The sequence below is a fragment of the Cricetulus griseus genome, chromosome 7, assembly GCF_003668045.3.
Source record: "Cricetulus griseus strain 17A/GY chromosome 7, alternate assembly CriGri-PICRH-1.0, whole genome shotgun sequence".
Lineage (NCBI taxonomy): Eukaryota > Metazoa > Chordata > Mammalia > Rodentia > Cricetidae > Cricetulus > Cricetulus griseus.
Window position 1 is genome coordinate 1,512,672 of NC_048600.1, and position 25,213 is coordinate 1,537,884.

Genomic DNA, 25,213 nt, shown 5'->3' on the forward strand with positions numbered 1-25,213 from the left:
TAAAAGGTCATTTTAAATAGTTGTCTAAGAGGCATATTTATTTATCCGGCCAAACATGACAAACTGAAAGGTACTAGCATGGTTTTCAGCACCTATTTTATTTCTTAGCAATTTCTAACAATAAGGGCAGTTATCTCAAACTTTCCAAGATTTGTCATGCACATTTTTTTATATATAATTTTTACATTTGGGGGCCAAAGTCTGCTTTGGGAAAATCTCAAAATTCATATATAAGCAGCACTGCTCCAAAATTACCTAACATTAAATTTATTGTCACAGGTGGTCTCACTAATGACACTACTTAATTAGCAGGAATCCTCACTAATACCCTTTGTTTTAAAAAACATTACTAGTTGCTAGCAAAACCAGGAATAGGATAGGAGTTGAAGGACCATCTTCCATCACACCCCCTTACTCATCATACTCAACATATGCTAAGAGAATGGATGAGCATAGTAGCTTTGCCTTTGGCAAAGCTGTATGAGCCAGGAATACTCTATTATGTATGAGAAGGAAAGCTAAGAAAGGGAAAACACAACTGGAAATAAACAGGGAAAACTAAAGTTTTAACTAATGTTGAAAAGTTCAAATTTAAGTTAATGATCTAAATGCGTTTAAATATTCCTTCAGCCAATTACATTAATGGCAACTACAAGGTACCAGCTCTTTTCAAATGCACACTTCAATATGCATTACTTCCAATACAATGCATGATGTAAAACATACAACCATGATTTTTTAACAACAATATACAAATATACAAATCACTGCAATGGTACCAGTCAGGGAGCCATGGTTCACAGAACCTCAGTTTCTCACCAAACCTACCCTAAATACAGCATATTTCCTAGACACTTAACACAGGGCACTGCAGCAGGTTTCCTTTTGGGGGGGGGACTTCAGTTGTTAAAGTTCTGAAATGCTTTCCTTCGTGGGACCAAAAACTAAACTACGACATAATTAAGGCAAATCTAATACACCCCCCCCCACACACACACACACCCTACACGTCCATCAAGGCTGGCCAGAACAGATGATGGTGTTTGGCTATTTGTGTGGAAATTTAACTTGTACACAAAACAAGATCATCATTCCTGGGTGCCTCCCCTCCCCCCCCCGCCCCCAGAGCTACGAGTATTCCCTCATTGAGTTTATCACATTAAAATCTGAAAGCTGCTATAAAAAGTTTTATAACAACTACATTTTAAGTCAGCATTACTTAAAAAACTGTCGAAGGAAAACTTTTCCACTGGTGTCGCTAAACCACGGACGCATCCCAACACGAGAGTCGTCTGTGGAAGTCTCGGGACCAGAAACCACCTAAGTTTCCAGTCACGGGGAGGAGGGGTCTGGGACAACTCATCTTCGCGTTCTCGGGAGAGGTGGATGGAGCGCACCTGCTTTTCCTCAGGCAGAGACTAAGCTCCCGGGGACACAAAGGCCAGGGAATCAGACCTGGGGAGGCAAAAAGCTGTAGCCGGATGCCCACCCATCTGCAGGCAACCCAGACGCTTCCAGTGATTTGTTTTTTTTCTCCTTTTACCTCTCGGAGTTACTTCCCGGCACTTAGCGGCACGAGACGCTGCATGCAGACCCATGGGAAGACGGGGAGGGCTAGGGGAGGGGTGTGGACGCCGAACCCCGGAGGGAGCAGGAGCTGCAGGCCGGGACTCCCGCAGCGGCCCCGCACCAAGCGCTCGCCCGCTCTCGGGCCGCCCCGTTACTCGGGCGTTACAATGGCGACCGCCAGGCTCGCCCGGGCCTCCGGGCCTCCTGGCCTCGGCCCCCTTCCCGCTACGGCTCACTGGCTGCTCCGCCGCATGTGACTAAACAACCACCCCCCCCCATCCCCAGCTCCGCAGCCTGGCTCAGCCCCTTTGTGTCCGACACCGGATCCGCCGCCGCCGCCGCCGGAGCGGAAAGCCCCCCCCTCGCTCGCCCGCTCGCCCAGCCCGTCCGCCACCGAGTCCCGCCCGGCGGCGGCCGGCGCCGCTCACCTAAGGTTCCGCGGCCCCCCGGCCCCCGCGGCCGCCGCCTCCGGGACCCCGCGGCCCGGGCTCCTGGTGCAGCAGCAGCAGCAGCAGCAGCAACTCCGCCTCCTCGGCCGCCGCCGCCATCTTAGCCTGTGCGGCAAAACGCGTCCTTTCGGGTGGTTGGGAGCCAGCCTAGGGCGTAGCTGCCCGGACGCCAGCGCCGCGGGCCGGGTCCCCCCGCAACGTCTTCCGCCACCCTCCGTCCCGCCACCGCCTCGGCCCGGACGCCCGAGACCCAGCCGGGGCCTCGGCGGACCCGACCGAAGCAAGACCCCCCGAAACTCACAGTTTGGTGCCGTGTGCGTCAAACCGGGGCGACGTTGGGAGCGCGCGGCGGCGTCCCCGCGTCACACGCCGCCCTGCACGCCGCCCGGCTCCAACGGCCCCCTCCGCCCCGCTCCCCGCTTTTCGCCTCCGGCCTCGGTTCCCACGGCGCAGGCGCGCGCCTTTCCCGCCTCTGCCTGCCTGCCTGCCTGCCTGGCCGCGGGCCGCCGGGGGAGGCGGGCGAGCAGCGTCCGGGCGGGCGAGCCGCTCTCTGGGCCGTGAGACCTGCACGGGGCGGGGGAAGGTGGGGGTGCGGCAGAGACAGTGCCCCACTGTTGCCGGGTGCCAAGAGCCAAACAAGGTCACCTCCCCCAGCGGTGACCTAATCACTCCCAAGGAGGTTCCCGCCCCAAAGTAGGCACGCTCCAAATATGGTGGCGGCCGAACTCTTCAGGACCCAAGCGCTAGGCATGCCTAGGCCCTTTAAGGTGGTACAGGCCCCTCTCTGGTTCCTACTGTCACTGGTTGGCCACAATTCCGTGTTTTCCTAACTGTCGAAGGAACCAGCTAAAGAGCGCAGCGGATGCCGGTCCTAACCGTGGGAGCGCTGGCAGGCAAAGAGAGGGTTCCTGATGTTAAACGGGCCACTTGGATGATGCCTGGTGGCCACACAGGGCATCAGGTATAGCCGCTCAGTTTGGCCCCATCAAACAACCTAAAAGAAGCTCAGTACTTCGACTACTTGGGACTCTTCTGCCTTGTGAGACAAGCCTGGACTGTCCAAATTGCAGTCACACAAAGAAACATCCGATACGCCGGTTAACTCTTCAGACAATCAATAGATTCCCCCGAAGGCTCTTCCAAATCTCCCCTTTAACAAGCTTTCAGCCAAGGGCTTCTGAGGGAGGTAGAACACTAATTAGAGGTGGTCCCTTCACTTTTGACCTCGGCCAATAAGTTCCTAACCTGTTGAAGGTGAACCAAACGTTCTAGAACAATCTATAAAGCCTGCCCTCATGAACTGTGCTCCTCCAAGCCTTCAAGATACTGACATTCAGGAGAATATACTGTAATTGCATTTATTTGGCAAGCATGAGTGAAAGGCTCAGGCATTATGCTGGCCTGCCCCTGTTACCTGGTGGAATCCACTCAGACAATACCCTGGTCAGCCCAAGGTTCCATGGGAAAGAAGTCTGTACGCAGGTGCAGAGGACCCCTTTAAAAGATAGGCCCCTGCCCTCTCTCTCTCTCTCTCTCCCCCTGTTCCTGCTCTCTGTCCCCTCTCTCTGTTTCCCCGCTCTGTCTCTCTATGGCGACCGGCCATGGTGGTCAGCCATTACCCTGTTCCTCTTCTTAGTCTACCCATTCTGCCTTATAATAAACTTATAGTCAATATGTCCATCTCAATATTTCTCTTTTCTTCTTTTTAAACAAAAGAATAACATTTCTGAAAAATGGTGCCTTTGCAGCAGCAAATGTATTCCAAAAACCAAACATTTTACTACCCACACTAGTTATTTCACTAGATTATAACTGCTGACACCTGGGTGCATCGGGCATTGTCCTAACCTGTTCAAGGTTAACTGCAACCTAAAGTGGCAAAGAGAGATTAGACTGTTTTTCTCAAGGTCACATGACTCTTGGGGCTGTTTCAAAATGCAAGCTTGCCTTCCTGTGCACAAATGGATAAAGAAAATATGAATGTGCGTGCGTTTTCAGCCAACTGGATGCGAGTGAAGCACTTTAAAGATTTACTTATTTTTAATCTCATGAATTTGGAAAATGGTTCTGTCTGAATATATGGTTATGTACCATCAGCTTCATGCCTGGTGCCAAGGAGGCCTAATGAGGTCCTGAGGAAGCCTCGGAAACTGGAGCTATAGATGGTTGTAAGTGGCCACATAGAAAGTGGGACCTAAGCCTAGGTCCTCTATAAGAACATCAAGGGCTTTAACCAAAAGCACTCTCTCTAGCCCCAAGTGATGCACTATTCTGCAAAATTCAAAGGCCCATCAACTGGAACTCGGCCTTTTACACATGAGTCTTTAGAGCACATTCCCAATATAACTATATCATCTAACTATACATATATCTATATATCTCCATACATCTATATCTGTATTTCTATAAATATAGACATGGGGATAGAAAGATACATAGATATATGGAGAGCTCCTATAAACACATTCTGTATATCTTAAAAATTTATCTTAAAATTCTATAAAAACACATTCTATAAATAGTCTTTTGAGTAAATGAGTTTCTATAGTCCAACAAAAGTAAAAAAAAAAAATCAACTCTCAATTTAGTAGGTAGTGGGGGGTGAAAAAAATAAAGGTTTTCTAAATTATAAACAAAACCTCACAAGAGCCAGGCTTGATGGTGAATACCTTTAATCCCAGTATCCAGGAGGCAGAGGCAGAATCAGGTGGATTTTTAATTCAAGGCCAGCCTGGTCTATAAAGAAAGTCCCAGGACAGCTAGGACTACACAGAGAAGCCCTGTTGAGGAAAAAAAAAAAATGAATGAAAGATTGACTAGCCTCATGAAAATGCCTAGCTCAGTAGAAAATAGATTCAGTATACAGATACTTAGTAAAAATTATATCTAAACTTTAACATGAGTCCAGGAGATGACCCAGGTTGCAAAGCACATGCTGTGCGACGTAACACATGTAAAAGCTGGGTGGACATGGCATCAGGTCCATAACCCTACGAGAGGCAGAGGCATGGGAACTCTAGAGCAAGTTGGCTGCCCAAACCAGCCAAATCTTCAGGCTCCAGATTCAGCAAGAGACATTGCTGACTATATGAGGTAGAAAGCAACAGAGGAGACAGCAGAACCAATCAATGTCAGAACTCCACAGGCATGCATGTGTGCAGGTGCACCCTCACATTCGCGAAGTCACTCAACACCATGAAAAAAAAAAAAGAAATGCATCTACTGTTATACTCTATCATATCAAAACCAGATGAGATTATAGGAGCCTGCTGAGAAAGGGAAGGGTGGCCTGTGGGAACTTACTGGGAAATATTTAAGGAATGAGTAGAGGTGTGTGTGTGTGTGTGTGTGTGTGTGTGTTAGTTTTGCATCACTCAAAATACCTTAAAGAAAAAATTCAAAGTCACATTTTAGTCTACGGTTATCTGGCTCCACTGCTGGATCAGAGAAAGGCAGAAACACGGTGGAATGTCCCTGTGAGGGAATACTACCTTACCTCATCACAACCAGAAAGCAGAAAGATCGAAAAAGCAGCATCAGTATCAAGATACACTCTTCCAAAGCACACCTCAGCGACCCACTTTGTCCTACTGGACCCCATCACCTATCTATCTATAACACCTTCAAACTGTGACTCCATCAATGGCTCAATCCACTGATGAAGTTAATCTTCATAATCCAATCATATCCCAAAGGCCTACCACTGGAAAGCAAGCCTCTAATACACAAGCAGTCAGGGGACAACTCAGTTTCAAAGAATAGCAAAGCACAAGAAAATAAAAGGAAGGACATAGAAATAAGACCGAGATGGGGCAAAAGAGTGGCGCCGAAGGAGGGAAGAAGTACCGAGAACAGCTTTCTGTTATGACCAATTGCACACCCCAAACATCAATGTAGAGTAACAGCAAGCTTCATTTTTTATTCATGTCATACTCCACTGCAGTCAGCTGGAAGGGGAAGGGAGGTCTTGGAGTAGTTACTCAGGGGACTGAAGTCTTTCCATCACACGCTGGCAGAAAACACGTCTCAGTTTCCAGTAGTCAACACTCTGGGCATATAGCCCCACTTACTGCAGAGAGAGATTAGAGGGTGTAGCTTGTTATATTCCGTGGAGATAAATGGAACTTCTGGGGAAAAATAGAATTCCTAAGTAAATGTAGCAAAGAGGTCATGAAAGGCAGCAGTGTCCGTTGTGGTGTAAGATCACTGGTGACTCTGGTCAGTGCCATATGAATGACTCGTTCCAGTGAAGTAGTCTTGGTAATAAGTAAATAAAAGGGGGTGGGGGAGAGATAGAAACTGGGACTGTCAATTATAGAAAGTTGATGTGGTTTGAATCAAAATGGCCCCTATAAGCTCATATGTTTAAATGCTTGGTCATTGGGTAGTGAGAAGGATTAGGAGGCACAGCCTTGTTGAAGTAGGTGTGGCCTTGTTGGAGGAAGTGTGTCCCTAGGGGTGGGCTTTAGGGTTTCAAAAGCCAAAGCCAGACCCAGTATCTCTCTCTTCCTGCTGCTTGTGTATCTGGATATAGAACTCTGAGCTCCTTCTCCAGCACCATGCCTGTGTGCTGCCATGTCCCACCAAAATGATAAAGGACTAAAGTTCTGAAACTGTAAGTCAGCCCCAATTAAATGTTGTCCTTTATAAGAGTTGCCATGACCACAGTGTCCCTTCACAGCAATAGAACACTGACTTAGACAGTTGATAAGATCAAGCATTTGACTCACACAACTGAGAGACAAACACAAAGTTACAGGTAAATACCTCTACCCAGAGATTCTCTACAATAACCAGCCAGCCTTAACCTGGTAAAGAACCAACCCCACTACACTTTCATCAAATTTCCACACACATAAAACTTGACATGCTCCTTTATTGCTCATTTTTTTCCAGTAAAAGTATCCAAATATTCTATGATCTTTTCTTGACATCTCTCAGAGGAAAGAAGGCACCTGTGTCTCAGAGGTTACAGGCCAGCTTCCTCTATATAATTAGTGTCTTACCTGACACTATAGTTTGGACCTGGAATGTTTTCCAAAGTGTCACGTGTTGGAGGCTTAGTCCAACTTATCAATGTTGAGAGCTGGTCAGAGCAGCAAGAACGACACCTAGAGAGACTCTTCCCAGGTGCTAGGGTTGTGCCCTTGAAAGAGACAGTGGGTGAGAGACTCTCCTCTCCCTCTCTTGGTTTCCCAGCCATCGAGTGAGATCTTCATCACATGATACACTCCACAGGCCCCACAGCAATAGAACCAACCCATGCAACTATGAGCAAAAACAAACAAATACATTTTCCCCCTTTTAAATTGATTGACTTGTGTTACATTACAACATCAGCAAGCTGACTAACTCATCTGGTGAGGCTGCCTAGAGCCAGTCAGCTCCCTCCAGGACCTAACTCTTTGCAGCTGAGAATCAGTTCAATCAGAATCTACCAAGTTTGGGTAGATAAAATCCCTAAGAGAGTAATGCATAAATCACATACTAAACAGTATGAATTTATGGAAATTTTTTTTCTTTTTTGCTGCCAAGCTCAATGAAATACTTAGTCAAATCTATCAAAAATATTTCCTGCCTGTAGAGAATACTTGGGGTGCTAGTCAGGGTTGTCTAGAGGGACAGAACACCAGAATTAACGTGCTGAGGTGATATAGTTTGTGTCTTCCGGGAGGCCGTCTCCACAAGGCTTACTGACCCGTTACTGCAGGCTGTGAGGAGTCCTGCAGAGCCCCTGGTCTTCAGTCCTCACTGGAAACCTGAAGCTGGCTCCTCATCTCACTGGAGGAATGCAGCACTTGCCATGGAGAGTGACAGCAAGCAAAAAGCAGAAAGCTTTCTCTGTCCACCTCCTTTATCTGGGCTGCCACCAGATGGTACCCTTTAAAGTGGGTCTTCTCCCCCCACTCCCAGCAGTGGTGGCACACACCTTTAATCCCAGCACTTGGGAGGCAGAGGCAGCGGTATCTCTGAGAGTTCCAGACCAGCCTGGTCTACAAGAGCTAGTTCCAGGATAGGCTCCAAAAACATAGAGAAACCCTGTCTCGAAAAATCAAAATAAAATAAAGTAAAATAAAGTGGGTCTTTTCACTTCAAATAACCTGATGGAGAAAATCCCTCACAGGGTGTCTAGTTAATCCCAGACCCAGTTGAGTAGACAGTCAAGATGAGTCTGCACATCCAGTAACTTGCTTGACACACACAGAGCTAGATAAATATGATTTTAGCAGATGGTTCAGCAAATTTAAGAGGATTTTAAAAATGTTTTTATTTTATTTTTGTATGTATGAATGTGTTTGCCTGCCTGTATGAATATGTACCACATGTGTGCCTGGTGCTTGTGGAAGACAGAAGAGTGAATTTGGAAGAGGGTGTCTAATCTGGAACTGGAGTTATGGGTGATTTGTGAGTAGTCATGAGGGTGCTGGGAACTGAACCTGGGTCCTCTGAAAGAGCGGCCAGTGCTCTTAGTTGAGGAGTCATCTCTCCAGCCCCTCCCACATTTTTGATAAAGGCTCTCATGAATTCCTCACTGTGTAGCGGTGGGTGACCTGAATTTTTCCTCCTGCTTCCACCTCTGGAGCTCTGAAATTAGTGGCATGCCCCAACACACCTGGTCAGGCCGAAGGTCCTGTCCATGGTTTCATGCTTGCCAAGACAGTGTTCTTGTAATAACTGAGCTATATCCCCAGTCCCAGGACATTTTATTCTTTGCCCTAAGAAATAAGTCTTCCACCTGACAAATTAATAAACCAAGACTCATTAATTAAGAACCCTTCCTAGAAAAAAAAAAAAAAAGAACCTTTCCTAGAGCTTCACGATGCAGGCTCAAGCTAGAGGATTCTGACATAACAGGTCATTTCTCTTAAGGCGTTTTATCTTCAAGACCCCTCGTAAATATGCATATAGACAACTTTATGGATACATAGGGCAGTGTGAGATAGAAAATCACTCCTTTCCTACATCGAGATGAAGGCAAGACTAGAGGGATGAGATAAGATGGGGCCAAAGGTGATCAGACTAGGAAGTCCAGGCAGGCATGTCACGTGACCTCATCCGGGGACTCTGGAGGCTTCAGAGGATCAGAAACAGTGCACCTGAGCATGACCTCAGAGAAGGGAGAAAGGAGATGCTACCCAAAGGGGTGGTGAGAGAAAGAGGCAAACCAGTGTCCTTTACGAGATGCCTAGGAAGAGACCCAATCACAAACCAACATCCCAACAACACACAAAGGTGATGTACACAATGCTGTCTCTGTGAAGAAGAGGTCAAACTCAGGCCTTGTCCATTTTCTAAACATTCCTCACCTCTTCTCCTGTACCTTTCTGGTGCTGTCTGCACCGTAACCAGACAGAATGATTATACCAGGTAAATCCTCCATCTCAGGTATGATTGGTAAAAGATGCTGAGTGCAGCCTGTCTGCTTCTCAAATCATGGGCTTTGAACCATCTGGAATGCAAGAGAAAGCAGCCTGATTAACAGCTGATGCAAGTACCCACAAGGGGTGGGAGCTAGGAGCACTCTGTATTCTTGGTGTGTTCCATTCTCTCTGTCTCTCTCTCTCTCCCTCCTACCTATCTAACATCTATATTCTATCCATCTATCATCTATCTCTATCTATCATCTATCTATCATCTACCTATTATCTATCATCCATCTATCTACCTACCTATCATCTATTTATCTATCATCTATCTGTCATATATCATCTATATATCTATCATTTATCTATCAATAATCTATCATCTATCTATCATTTATCTTCTACTCTTTCTTTCTCTGCTCAGTTTCTCATGCAAGTGTTTCATCACCAAGTTACACCCCACCCTTAATTTTATTTTTGAATGTCAACAATTTAAGAACTATACATAGTATTAGAGTGTCCGGTGATGTTTTGATATATGAATGCATCATGTAATTCATCTCAGGGCTGGTGAGATGGCTTAACAGTGGAGAGCACTTGCTGCTCAATCATGAAGACCAGAGTTTCAATGTCAGCACCCTCGTGACAAGCTGGGCATCTAAATGTATGCCTTTAGTCAAGGCTCCTATGACTCCAGAGGAATTGCTGGGACTTGCTAGCTAGCCTTGCTGAGAAAAATGTAAATGCTAGGTTTAGGAAGAAACCCTGACTCAAAGGACTAGTGTGGTGATATTTTGTTTATGATCTAACAGATAAAGCTTGCCTGAAGATCAGAGTGCAGAGCTAAACACACTTGTTAGCCATAGAGGCCCAGCAGTGGTGACGCACACCTTTAAGCCCAGCACTCCAGGAGACAGAAGCAAATGGATTCAGGGCCACTCTGAGTTACATGAGAGTGAATCAGTCTAAAAGAAAAACAGAGCTCACAGCTTTGATCCCAGCACTGGGGAGGTGGAGACAGGAGTGATATATCTGGGCAGAGAGAGGACTATAAGGTGGGAGGAGACAGGAACTCATTGGAGTCTAAAGTTTGGTGGAGACAAATGCAGTCATATTCAGTCTGAGGATTTGTGGAGACAGGACCAACCATTTTGGTCTAAGGTAGAGAGAGGTAAGAGGTAGTGGCTGGCTGCTTTGCTTCTCTGATCCTCAGCTTGAACCCCAATATTTGTCTCTGGGTTTTTATTATTTGTGCTACAGACTAAGTGGACAGTGATCAAGGGGGGGGAAGGATACCCAACACCTACTTCAAGTCTCTACGTGGACTTAGGCACCACTGGTGCACATACTGTCACACAGAGACATATACAGATGAGTTCATTAATAGGTAAATTCCACATCCACCTCCTTAAGCATTTATTACTTATTTTCAGTGAAAACAAGTTTTTCACACAACTTTTGAAATGCATAGCACATATATAACCATCTTGACGTGTGGTAGCTTCTTACTCCTAAGTCAGTATCTATTCACCAACCCTCCCCCATGCCTCACTTCTCCATCTCAGATAAGCTCCTTGACCACCGTCCTGTGACATCAATTCATTAATATTCCCCATGTCAGTAAGAATGTGCAATATGTGTCTTTCTGAACCCGGCCAGGACGAACATGAGAGTACAGATGTCTGGGCGTTGGTATCACATGCCTTTAATCCCAGCACTCAGGAGGCAGAGGCAGGCAGATCTCTGTGAGTTGGAGGCTAGCCTGATCTACAAAGCTACACAGAGAAACCCTGTCTTGAAAAAAAAAAAAGAAAGGAAGGAAGGAAGGAAGAAGAAAGAAAAGAAAAGAAAACCAGGTTATTGGTGGCATGCACACCAGGGCTCTCTTGGGGACCCAGGTCATACTGTTGCTTTCTGCACTTTCCATCATAGCAGTCTTTTCTTCCACTTACTCCTGCTGTGTCAGTGCAGCTGAACCAAGCCACTGTGGACAGAAAACTGGGAAGCCATCAACCCAAATAAATCTTTCTTCCTTTCTCCTCTTTGTAAATCCTTGTTGCTGTTTTGTTTACGACTCCATAGGTATTTTGTCACAACCAATAGGAACCTAACACAATTTCCTTGGGCTATATAACCAATGTATACTGGAAACTTTCTGTGTTTCCATATAAATGTTAGGATGTTTTTCTAGTTCTTGTGAGGATTGGTGTTTTAGTGGGGAAACTGCATAGTCAGTGTTGGAATTGCTGGGTCACTGCCTTCTTCTCCTAAGAGCATGGTCTACCATGCCTCTTTTGTTGTTTTGTTTTAAGATAGGGTCTCACAATGTAACCCTGGCTGGCCTGGAAATCACTCTGTCTCTATCTCCTGAGTCCTATGCCCAGCTTCTATTGCTTTATTGTTTTTGTTTGTTTGTTTGGAGAGAGAGAGTTTCTCTGTGTAGCTCTGACTGTCCTTGAACTCAGAGATCCACCTGCCTCTGCCTCCCCTACAGGGATTAAGAGCCTGCACTGCCACACCCAGCTTCCTTTTTCTGCATTTTTAACTTCAGACACTTAAAACTTTTTAGTCCCTTGAAACACAACAGAATCAGGTCCTGTTAGTTACCTCATCCCCACCCCCAGTTTGGCAGGCTCTATGCAATGGCCACTGCCAGCTGTCTGTTAGCTCTCCTACTCTCCTACATGGTACCATCATATACCAGGAACCTGCACAGGCCCAGCACATGACCTAAAGTATACATGTTTACAAGCAGTGCTGACACCCCTAGTGTGAGCATTTATTTCCATATGCTATTCTATAAATATTTGCCTATGGTGTATTAGGGTCCACCATTTCAACTAAATATCCCTCCATGGGAGAAGCTTTTCCTCTGCCTCACACTCACATTCTATGTTTCTGTTACACATACTTACCTTGTATGACATTAAATCCCACCATACTTAAAAAATGGGCTCCATGGGGCAACACAATAAAGCCAATCCTGTTGACAGAACTGTGGGTGACCCAGCCCCAAAGTTGTGAGCATGGCAGAGCTGTCCCCATTACTGACCAGTCATGTGGTAGCATGACCTCAGAGAGATGTCCCCACCCTGACCCCCATCAACGCCTGAGTCAGGTGGGAGAGCTGGCGTGTGGGGAGAGGTAGCCCTGCCCCCATCTGCTGCAGCACTCAGGAGAGTGGCCCTCAGGCCACACCTGGGCAACACAGTAGAGCCGGCTCTGAAGAGAGGTGTGGAAGATCCGACCCTGAGGACATGAAAGCAGGAGAACTGCGCCCCCCACCCCTGCTCAAAGCTGCAAGGGGAGAACTCACCAAGGCAATGCAGGAGAGCTCACCCTGGTGGTGAGGACAAGGGAGACCTGGCAGGCTGATGAACCCTGTAACTACCCAGGCCCAGAACCGGACTTATGGGTTGGCCCACTCCAGCATCCACCCCATTTGTGATCTGCTGGAGCCTGTGAAGGGCTCAGTCCTGCAGACCCAAAACTGCAGGATCTCCACACCACTGGGCAACAATGGGATATCCAAGAAGAGTCCCAGTGAGGGCCCAGCATTGATAGTGTAGCAGAAACCAGAGGCCTCGAACCAGACCAATGACTGATTGCAACGAACACTTGCAAGTGAAGACATATGGACAAAGGGTTTACTGTGTGACTCACAGTGTCACAGTGCAGCTTCCATGAGATCCACCCTGTTTCTTTTCTTTTTTCTTTCTTCTCTTCTGTGTGGGGAGAGGGTGGAGGGGTTGGATGGAAAATGAATGGGATTGAGATGCCTGGTGTAAAATATGAAAAGAAAGGGTTTTTTTTGTTGTTTTTTTTTGTTTTTTGTTTTATTAAATAGGCTCCGGGAATTCAGTTTCAGAAAGTACAAAGTCATTTTATTGTGAGATTAAGGAAGTGGTTGGAATAAGCCTGCAAGCTTAGCAGCAAACAGTCTTCTAAATACTATGCTTATAGCTCCAATCAGAGAAGCCCCTTCTAACAGTAACATTGGTGAGTGTAGAGACTCATGGCTGCCTAAGATGCAGGAAATAAGTGACATAGGTCCCAAATAAGTCATACACACAAGCCCTTCCGGGAACACAGTGGAAGAGATGGTGGGAAGTATGTAAGGGCCAGAACACAGGCCGAAGGGTTTGGAATACTATTGTCTAAATTCCAATCAAGTACTGAAACCATGAACTCATCAGCTGTAGTTTTCTGCTCTGCACCCACACAGGACAGCCAAGGAAGAGGCATGGGTACACAGATTTCTACCCCTGTAGCTCAACTGTTAGCAATTAATATACTAGGAGAGGGGGATCAATATCTTTAGTTGTGTGCCCTCTGTTGGGCCCACCACGCTCTAACAGTAGCTCCAAAACCCACAATTAAACAAATGGGCCTGGTTAATCTTGGAGTGGTGGTGGTGTGCTTGACAGCTTTGGGGAGTGAGAGGGCTGACATGGTTGGTAGGGAGGTGGGAAGTGAGAATGGTCAATGTGCAATTGTAAAATATTAGAAGTGAGATTCACAAACTAGAGTGAAGCTTTTGGGGGGGCAGGGTTCAAGACAGGGTTTCCTCCGTGAAGATTTGAAGCCTGTCCTGGAACTCGCTTGGTAGACCAGGCTAGCCTCGAACTCACAGAGGTCTGCCTGCCTCTACCTCCCAAGTACTGGGACTAAAGGCGTGCACCACCACCACCCAGCTAGAGTGAAGCTTAAGGGTTTGTTTGTGTTTTAGAAAAAAAGTTAGCTTTAAGACAGAGTTTCATGTTGCTTCAGACTGGCCTTGAACTCCAAACCAGTGTGCCTGGTTTGGGTGTGCTGAGTGGAAGCCAGGGCTCTGTGCATGCTAGACAAACATTCTACCAACTGAGCTACATCCTTAATCTTTGGTTAAATGCTCAATGGTTAGGAGCTCACACTGCTCTGGCAGAAGACCAGAGTTCAATTCCCAGCACCCATGTCAGGGAACTCACAACCACCTGTAACTCCAGTAGCTGGTGTCCAACCAACCCCATCTTCTGGCTGTTGTAGTCACTGCATCTGCATGTACAAACTCACACTCAGATAAACATTTGCAAGTAATTTTTAAATGCTAAATCTTTATCTCATGCACAGTTTGGATAACAGATTATTAGGAAGTCCTTCCATTGTTACATAGTTCCTTATTATACATCAGATGGAAGTGTCTGGTTAAATTATCCCTCTATCCTCTCAAAGAGGGATGTCAGTGGCTGACAGGGTTGATTTATGGTCCCTAGCCCCAGTGATAGAGACAGAGAACAAATACAAGTGTGTTTGGAACACAGTAGGAAATCCCATATGAAATGGTGATTCTGGGTGGGAATCTACTGTCGTGTGGTCCTCCAGCTGGCTTTCAATTTACTGCCTACCAAGGTATACCAGGAGCAAATTAGAAGCAATCATAAAAAAATACATGTATGTTCATTTCTGTTAGATGGGCCTGCCTTCCAGCAGGGCAGCCTGCATCTCCATGAGTATATCTGTGCCTGCTAGCAAATGATCACTACAGCTGGGCTTGTTGACTGCGAGTTCTCAGAAGTAGGGCCAGGGAAAGTCGTGGGACCCTCACCTGAGTAGCCAGTCAGTTGTAAGTAATTCTGCCCTAATTGCAGGGTGGTAAGGGTCTGAGGGAAGGGCTATCGTGCACAGGCTAGGGCAGAGAGGCTAAAGGCCCCTGAGGGGAAGCCATCCTCCATGCTGGGTGAGGACTTCCTAGCACAGCTGCCTGGATATCGCTGCCCTCTTGTTGTAACCCCTCACCCATGCTCTGTAAGCAAGCCCAAGAAACTCACCAGTTTCCTGAAGGGGAACTTTGATGGAATCAAACATTGGTTTGTTGTTAGGATCTTACAAAAGAGAAACAGTCATTGCTTAGTCTCCTCCTATTCCACCCCATACTGAGAGAAAAATTCTAGAAACAATACCCTTTCCTCTTCAGTTGTTAGCCAAAAATTTTTTAAAAATATGCACAAACACATAAGGGATCATTCTTTTAGTAGGGAGGAAAATAAAGAATATCCCTAAGGGTTGGGAACAGAAATTGATGAGTTTGGCAGTAGGCTTTGGAAATGAGCAGCAATAGCCAAGCTGACTAATAGAAGAAGAATGTTGCAAGGGACCAAGAAAAGCAGCATAGTTTTTGAATTGCTTAAAAGTGAGGCAGTCTTGTGACAGTTTCTGCAGCAAGTTCTCTTGTGGGGACAGATTTTACGAGGGAGGAGCAAAGCAGTAAGAGGTCTACAGGTCTGAGAGGAGATAAAGCACTAGTTCTTACCCTCCCTAATGCTGGGACCCTTTAATACAGTTCCTCTTGTTGTGCTAACCCCAACCATAAAATTATTTCTGTTGCTACTTCATAGCCGTAATTTTGCTGCTGTTATAAATCATAATGTTAATATCTGTGTTTTCTAATGGTCTTAGGCGACCTTTGTGAAAGAGTCATCCAACCCCCCAAAGAGGTCTCAACCCACAGGTTGAGAATAGCTGAGATAATTAAGTATCAATCTCTCTAGGGCTAATACTGATTATTGTTCAACAGTGAAAGTAACCAGACAGAGCAGCTCGCTGTCCAAGGCAGGCCAGTGCAGAGACTCTCCATTTTGTCATGAAAAGTCATCTGGCCAGGCTGCTCACCATCTAGAACTAAGTTTCAGTGCAAAATCTAACCCGAACAGCACTGCCTAACTGGAAGGTAGACGTGCCAGGAGAAATAGCTGAAAAGGTGACAGAAAATAAGCAAGGACCTGTGCGTTAATCAGCCCGTTGGAAGTGAAGAAAGGTGCACTTCATTCATACTTTCCTGCAGCTATTTGGAGCGGCAACTTTACTTTTCTTAGCGATGAGATCTACCTAGGACTGGGGCTCTAGCTCAGTGTCAAAGAGCTTGCTTGCATGGAATGCTTGAGGCCCTGGGTTCATCCCCGGCAGAGAGGGAAGGGAGAAAGGGAAGGGGGCAGGGAAGTGAGGAAGAGGGAGGGAAGAGCCTCTCCTCGTAGACCAGGTTCTTCCTCTGCCTGCTCAGTAGCTAGCTAGGACTACAGATTTATGCCACACCCAGCTGGGACCGCAACTACTGAGAGGAAATCTTTGCCGAATTCAAAGCCTGCTCTCAGAGGTTTTCTGTTTAGATAATAGAATACATACTTACAGAAACGACTGAATTCCTCAAGATGTTTGTTTTGTGGTGACCGATGAAGAGTGCATCCCACCTCCCAAGGAACCCCGGCTCCCTCTCTTCACCAGAGAGTGGATTTGATGTCTTGAAGGTCTGGCCTACCAGGTATTTCAGGCTAACCTTCGTGGAAACCGAGTGTCTCTGTTCAGAGCTTTTGCTATGGATCTGGTTACTAACTCAGCGTCCTGGGATCTGTGTCGTTCAAGCACCCTGAGCCGAGTTCTAAAGTAGATCCACACTGTCCAGATGACTGATGGTGTCAACCGCAGTAGGGGTTGATAAACCACTATGGTGACTTACAATTAGGGAGCCAGAATCTGCTGGTGCACGCAGGCTGAGGCTAGGGGCTGGAGGGGAAGGTGGGGCAGGCAGAGGCAGCCCAGGAGGCACCCGCCAGACTTAGAACAAAGCTCTCTTGGAATGAGAGCAGGCTGCAGCTATGAGTGCTATAATTTGAGATAAGTTGGGAAAGCTGCCAGTTCAAAAAAGTCTCCACAGATGTCTGGAAAAATGTGAGCATTTGCTTCTTTGGAGAGAGGTGGTGGTTGAAAGCCTGGGCTTTGGGATCAGGCACACCTGACTGCCAATCACTTCCCCATAGTTTACTCTTTCTTTGGAAGAGTGACCTGGCTCTATTAGCTTCAGTTTCATCATCCATGGGAATAATTATGTCCCTTGTTTTCCTTTTCTTTTTCTTTCTTCTTTTTTTTTGGGGGGGGGGCATTCAAGACAGGGTTTTTCTGTGGCTTTGGAGGTTGTCCTGGAACTAGCTCTTGTAGACCAGGCTGGTCTCAAACTCACTGAGATCCACCTGCCTCTGCCTCTCAAGTGCTGGGATTAAAGGCAAGCGCCACCAACGCCTGGCTCAGTTTTTGTTTAAAGATTTATATCACAGGCTTGAGAGATGGCTCTCAGAAGTTCCTTTTAGAGGGCAAGGGTTCAGTTCCCAGCACCCATATGGTGGCTACCAACCAACCCTACCTCCAGGTTCAGCGCCCTCTTCCAGCCTCCACAGAAAGTGTACACATGTGGTATATGGATATACATGTGGGCAGAACATCCATATACATAAAGTAAAAATAAGGAAGAAGAAGAGGAAGAGGAGGAAGACCACTACCAGGAGCTAGGGAGATCACTCAGTGGATAAATTGTTTGCCGCTTGAGCACAAGGACCTGAATTTGATCCCTGGCACCCACAGGAAAAAGCCTGTGGTAGCAGCAGCACACGTCAGTAACCCCAATGTTGAGAGGTGGAGGCAGGCAGTCTCCAGGGCTCATTTTCCAGTCTAGCCAAAGCCATCAACTCTAGGTTCAGTGAGGAGATTTTTGCCTTAAAAAACAGTGTCCAGAACAGTGAAATGGCTCAGCAGGTAAGCGCACTTGCCACCAAGCCTGATGTCTCAGTTCAACCCCAGTACCAACAGTAGGAGAGAACATCTGAAAGTTGCCCTCTGACCTCCACATGTGTATGGTGTATGCACAGGTATACATTAAAAGAAATTAGGTGTAACGGCTGAAGCACAGGCTCAGTTCCCAGCACCCACACGGCAGCTCACAACCATCTACAACTCCAGTTCCAGGGGGTCTGATTGCCACCACAGGAGGATGCACTCTTGTCGGGCACCGCCCCATCCCGTTTTCCTTGTATTCTGCAGGAAGTCCTTCTTAGTGTCCTGCATAGGGGTCTTCTTCTATCAGTATATGTGGGATTCCTCAGGACCACACCCCCATTGTTCTCCTTTGGGCTTTCAGCCAAAGCCTGTAGTGACAAAGGCCATTTACATAATTCCAAACTTTTTATCTACTTGGCAGATTTCCTGTATGAATTATCTCTATTTTCAGTTGACTCATATTTCCAGTTGTTAAGGAGGCAGACTTCTCTCTGTCTTAATGAATACCTCAAAATTAGGTATTTTTTTCACAATTAGGATTTTTTAAAACCCTACATTTCCCCCTTGACAAGCCCCTTCCAGTGCCCACAGTCCCAATAAAGTCACTATCATCCAACAAAGTGCTGATATGTCCTGATTCCATTCCCTCCTTCAATGATATCATTTAGCCAGTCAACTGAACTGTTCCTTCGGTTATGGAGAACCAAAGTCCACTCCTTTCTCTATCCTTGCAGCCAACACCAGGCTCTACCTAGACCACCTCGGTGCCTTTCTACATATAAACCTCTCCCAGCAGCCAGGAAGCATCAATCCAACTATGCTGAAGCCCTTCCTAAACACCCTTCCAAGAGTGCTTCGAGAATATTAATGGTAGAGGGTCTGTCTAACTTGAGCGAAGCCCTCTGAGTGATTTCCAATACCACACTAAAAAACAAAGAAAACAAGCAAAAACCCCAAAGGCTTTGCCATCATTGCCCTTACAATAAATTCCAAACTCTCCATGGAACTGAGTCCACTGCTCTCCCAGCTCCAGCCATTCTGCCACTTGGCTCTCTGAGGCACAGTGTATGATGAGGTACTCATGGTGGTTTTGTTTTTTTGTTTTTCGAGACAGGGTTTCTCTGTGTAGCTTTGGAGCCTATCCTGGCACTCTGGAGACCAGGCTGGCCTCGAACTCACAGAGATCCGCCTGCCTCTGTCTCCCAAGTGCTGGGATTAAAGGCTTGCACCACCAAGGCCTGGCTTAGGAGTTCATGTTTTAAGTGTTCCACGTGCTTGTTGCTCCCTCTGTGGAAAATGTTTTCCTCACATCTTAACCTAAGTACTTCTAATTTAGACTCTCCTTTAAAGGTCATGGCCTCTGTGAAAACTTCAGCACCCCTCAGCCAAGTAACAAGTCCTCCACCTGTCCCTAGCATTTCAATGTTACAGACCAGGAACCTGCAGTCTGTGTGACATCTGGAAACAGAGATCTGTCTTTGTTAGGGGCAGAGGACAAATGCTTCCACTCACTCGGCTCAGAGCCTTCAGAGACAGAAGCTGTCAAACGATCATACATAAAAATGAACTTTAGGGTCCTTATGGCCTAAAACCCTATCCTGGGATTCAGAAGGAGAAAATATACTCACAAGTTGACCACTGACTTCTACACACACACACACACACACACACAAATAAGGACTTTTTTTTTTTTTTGGTTTTTTTCGAGACACAGTTTCTCTGTGGCTTTGGAGGCTGTCCTGAAACTAGCTCTTGTAGACCAGGCTGGTCTTGAACTTATAGAGATCTGCCTGCCTCTGCTTCCCCAGTGCTGGTATTAAAGGCATGCACCACCACTGCCTGGTAAGAACATTTTTTAAAATTTTAAAATGTGAACTTTGCTTATGAAAGCCACCATGAAATGGAAGCACTTGATGCATTGAAGGGCTTGAGTGGCACAGGAAAAGCCATCCCCGGGGAGAATGACCATTAGCCTTTACCAGGAGACTGAGCAGGAATTAACATTAAGAGCTATAAATGGGGGACTGGAGAGATGGCTCAGTGGTTAAGAGCACTGGCTGCTCTTCCAGAGGACCAGGGTTCAATTCCCAGCACTCACTTGGTAGCTTGTAACTGCCTGTAAACTCCAGTTTCAGAGGATCTGACATCTTTACACAGACATACATGGAGGCAAAACATGAATGCACATGAAATCAAAATAAATAAATTATTTTTAAAAAAGAATTGTAAATTAATGACCCTCTACTGGGACACAACAGAGCATCATTTCCAGTGGGATTGCCAGGGAAGTCAATAAGTTCTTGTTTGAATGATATTTTCTATTTTCAAACAGCTTTCTTCACTGTTAACACATTTGATCTTGTCTATAAGGGTTGGGAATTAATCCCAACCCTTGGGAAACAGAGGCAGGCAGATCTCTGTGATTTTGGGGCCAGCCTGGTCTTTATACTGAGTTTCAGGACCACTAGAGCTACATGGTGAGAACTTTCTAGAAAAGTCAAAACAGAACAACACTAACAAGAGTTGCAAAGGTTAGGGATGTGACCCAGTGCTTGGCTAGACCCTGGTTTGATCCCAGCACGTATAAACTGAGTGTGACATTATATACCTGCAAATTCTAGCACTTAGGAGGAGGAGGCAGGAGGAGGAGGGGGAACTTAAAGTCATCTTCAGTTATATGAGTTTAAGGCCAGCCTGAGCTGCATGAAACCCTGAATCAAGGGCTGGAAGTAGGAAATGAGTTCCTGTGAAGACACATGTCATAGACCTTTGACAGAAGAGATGTCAATGTGATCAAGAACTGAAAGAGCCAGTATGACTGGAGCTCAAGAACAAGGGACAGCTACAAAAATAAGGCTATGCAGAAGCATATATGACCAGACTTTACAAAGATCTGGATCTTTATGCCAAAAGCCTGGCTAAACAGGAAAGAGAAAGGTATAGAAGCCATGGCTAACCAGGAAAGGAAATGGCAGAAGAAAATCGCCATCAGCTTTGCCCTGTGAAAACAACCCTGTGGATGGCATGGGGACACGTGACTTAAGGAGGTGAGAACAGGTGTTCCCAGTAGTGAGGTGAGTGACATGATGTCAGTCCGTATCTGGGAGGTAGGACAGAAACAAGGCAAAGGCAATGCTGTCCCAGAGATCTGGGACTTAAAGTCAAGAGTCTTTGGCATGGACTGTATCTAGAGGGGGCAGTTCTGTTCGCTTGTTCCCTCAAAGGTATAGAAGAACTTTCCTTTATGTTTCCCTGGCTTTGTCAGTGTGGCATCACATGCCTGTAGCCCTTGCACTCAAGGCAGATGCAGAACCGTTACTGTGGAGTTGGGGTTAGCCTGAGTTATGAATTTGAGTCCCAGGCTAGGCAAGGATGCAGAGTGAGATGATGTCTCAAAAGACAAAGAGTTCCTAGCCTCATGCTTCCTCCCTTCCTCCTCCCATGTGATGACAAGTTTGGGAGAGATCTGGAGTGGGAATGCTTAACCTCCCTGCCTTCTCTACAGAATGGCCCATCTGCAAGGAGGGTATATTCTTGGGCTGCAAAGGGCCAAGTTTTCTGTTTTTTTTTCTTTTGTTCTTTTTTATTTTTTGCTTTCTTTTGATTTATTCATTGATCTTTCACATTTTGATCCCATTCATTTCCCCTTTTATAAAGGAAAGCATTTAATGGAGGCTCAGTTACAGTTTCAGAGGTAGGAAATATGTGATGTTCAGGCAGACACAGTGCTGGAGAAGGATCTCTGAGAGTTCTACATCTTTATCTGCAGACAGCAGAAACAGTTGTGTACTGCACCGAGTATGGCTTGAGCATGTGAGACCTCAAAGCCCGCCCCCATAGTGACACACTTCCTCCAACAAAGCCACACCTCTTATAATGATACTCCCTATGGGTCAAGTATTGAAACACATGCGTCTATGGAGGAGGGACATTCCTATTCAAACCACCACGCATGTTTTCCTGATGATTCACCTCCCCTCAGTTAATTTAGATATCCAGTGGGGCCAAGGGGAAAGAAGCTCAATAACAGCAACTCCTGTGTCTCTGGTTTTACTTCTGGGTGGACTATGGAGGTCTTATTTTCTTCTCTTCTTTCTTTTCTTTTCATTCCCTTTCTCTTCATTCTTTTCTTCCTTCCTTCCTTTCTTTCTTTTTTAGATGGGCCAACTGGAAGCCATATCTTCACTCTGGGGCAAGATGAATTTGAGATAATGTTAAGATCTGATATGGAAATGCCAAGTAAGCAACTGTGTGTACAGGTCTGGAGACAGAAATTTGGGGGCTGTCAGTCAGCATGTAGACCACACCCACAGACATGGCTGATGCTCTTGGGAGGGGCTATAGGGGAAGGAAGGGAGCTATGTCTGACCTTCAACACACTACATTATCCATCAGGAGGGTGGGTCTGTGAATGAAGGCCAATTTGCTGTGAGAGAAGTAGTTCTGGAGGCCAAAGAGTAAGGGTTTAGAGATGAGTGGCAGAAGAAGGGGTAAACTGAGGAGGTAGGGGAAGAGTGTGGTAAGGAGCAGGGGCAGGCCCAAGTCAAGAGTGGACTAGACTGACATGAAAATGCCTTCAGATAAGGTCCCAAAGCTTTTAACTATTCAATAAATTGTCATAAGGAACACCTCTTTACCCCTCCAGAAAGACTATGTAAGGGGCTGTTTCTTGATCCTACTAAACCCCCAAGCATACCGGAACAATTTCATGGTTTTTGTTTTTGCTTTTGTTTTTGTTTTTGTTTTCATGACAGGGTTTCTCTGTATAGTCCTGGCTGCCCTCCTGGCTGTCCTAGAATTCACTCTGTAGCCCAGGCTGTCCTCAAACTCACAGATATCTGCCTGTCTCTACCTCCTGAGTGCCACCACTGCCCAGCAGCACAATTTCTTATAGTAGAGACTCAGCTTTGTTTGTTTGCTTAGACACAGTCTCTGTATCTCAGGCTAGCTTCCAGTTCATTCAGCAGCTGAGGATAGCCTTGAACTCCTGATCCTCTTTCCTCCAGCTACTGAGTGCTAGGGTTACACACACGTGTGGTATGCCTGCTACGCAGGGTGCTGGGGGACACAGCCAGGCCCTGAACACGCCACTGACCTACATCCCCGCCAAGATGCATCTTCTGAGATTCCATCTTTAACTGAACTGTAAAGAGACCCGAGAAAAAGAAGCCTGGCAGCATTTTTTAGGTTAGTGCTAATTATAGATTCAAACAGAAGAAAGTGGTGGTTGCAGAGAAGCATGTTTATCGAAGAAGTAGCCTCATCCGTTCTTCAAGCTAGAGTTCTCATTCAGTGTTGTAGTTAAAAGTCTGATTTCACAGACCTCTTTACCAAATAATTCAAAACATTCTCCAGCCCCCTAAAACATAACTTTTTTTTTAAAATCATCGTTTCACCTCTGTTAAAATATTCATTAAAGCAAGTCTTCGAGAGATTGAGAGAGCATGCTCAAAGCAGCATGAAGGAAGGCTCCCCTCTTACCTAACTTCTAAACACTTCAGTTATTCTATTGTCTTAAAGGAGTTTATGTATTTGAGGGATTTTAATCCTTTGTTGATTGTACACTGTAGGCATTTTCTCAAATTTTTTAAAAGCTACAATGTTACTGATAGTACAGCTGCAGTATTACTAACTAGCCATATTAGGATTGAAATATTTCCATACAAACAGAAAAAAACAAGGAAGAATATCCCATATATTTAATAACTTTCATGGAAAGACTTTATTAATAACCAAATGGTAATTAATAATTGTAGCTGGAAAGGAAATTTTGTGAGAGGAAAACAGACCAGTAGATAAGTAGGTGGTTAGAAACAGCTCGGCATAAATACAGGTACAACGTCCCATAGCTATACACCTTTTCCTGTTGTCAGCTACATGTTGTTGTCTAAAGGGAACTAACTATGTCAGGCATTAGTAACATAAAAATTTATCAATGAATTACAGTGGGAAGCACAGAAGGAGAGAGACCAGCAGTGACAAGGAGATACAATGTATCAATTAAATGCAGCACCCTGCTTATCTGTGTTCTGTATGGTCCAAAACCCCTGGGAAATGCCTGGAAACTTTTGTGGGGGTTCATCTTCATTGCCAACTCAACTTGGTATATGTGTGAAGGAGGAGGGATTGGTTGCCTGAGTGGGTAGACACATTTAGTGGCTTGAATGAAAACAGCCCCACTAGGGTCCTACAGAGGGACACATGACCATACAGGAGGTGTAGGCCTGGCCTTATTGAAAGAAAGGTGTCAGTAGGGGTAGGCTTTGAAGCTTCAAATGTCCAAGCCAGGCTCTCCAGCACCATGTCTGCTTGCATACCACTGTGCTTCCCACCATGGCGATAGAGGACTGTAACCTCTGAACTGTAAGCTACACCCAATTAGATGTTTTCCTTTATGAAAGTTGTTATGGTTATGGTGTCTCTTCACAGTAATAAAGCCCTAACCAAGACACCTATCCTGGATGTAGGTGGCACTATCCCATGGTCTAGGGGCCAAGAGGGATTAAAAGAGAACAATGAGAAAGCCAGAGGCATGCCAGCATTCCCCTTTCTCTGCTTCTGGCCTGCCATAGCAGGAGGAGTTCTTCTTGTCTTCCCAAGCATGACGTCCTGGGCCCTCTGAAACTGTGAGGCGATGCATCTTTCCTATCTTGTTGCATTTTGGGGAGCATTTTGTTATAGCAATGCAAAAGCAACACACATACTCTGTTTTTTTCTGTGAATACATAGGCACAACGGACTTCCCCTTTTCACTAAAGGAGGCACTTTACAGTGCCGATCGCAAGTGTCATCACTCGTGTGCTTTGGGATCGTTATTAAGTAAAACAAGGGTGACTTGCAGCACCAGATCAGTGAACCAAATAACCAAGAAAACCAGTAAGTAAGTAACAGGCCAGGATGCCTGCAACACCGACACTGGGTGAAGAGGGGAAGCAGAACACAACCAGAGTCTATCCTGCTGCCCACAACAGCATGCAGCTTCAAACTTTTTAGTTCTTTGTTCCTGGAGGCTTCCATGAAATATTTTTTACCCTGTGGTTAACCACGGGTAACAGAAACTACAGTGAGGCGCACCAAGTCCACCCCCCAGACTGCTATAATCTTCATTTCTTCACCTTGCTGATGGCAGACTGGAGGTTTGTGGAAGTTAAATGACACTTATTCATGGGCACGCACGTACTTCTAGACAAATAATTCTGAGCACTTGCTATAGGAAGCCCTATGGGAACTCAGTGTTTAGAATTTCAGCCT

The 25,213-nt window shown here is 45.9% G+C and overlaps 1 protein-coding gene across 13 annotated transcripts in view; it reads right to left on the reverse strand.

The window, feature by feature from the left end:
- Positions 1-2,458, reverse strand: part of Znf644 (zinc finger protein 644) — a 113,593-nt gene extending 111,135 nt beyond the window's left edge. For 8 of the 13 annotated variants that reach the window (XM_035448323.1, XM_035448315.1, XM_035448316.1 and 5 more), the window contains exon 1: positions 2,320-2,348. Coding sequence is in view for 1 of the 13 variants with exons in the window: in XM_027425893.2 (XP_027281694.1) it covers positions 1,544-1,598 (55 nt within the window). In the remaining 12 variants the exon portion in view is untranslated. Of the gene's footprint in view, positions 1-1,543; positions 1,847-1,997; positions 2,131-2,319 lie in introns of those variants that run through there. The other 5 variants (XM_035448324.1, XM_035448322.1, XM_027425895.2 and 2 more) reach the window with 5 other exon arrangements.
- Between the last annotated feature and the right edge of the window lie 22,755 nt (positions 2,459-25,213).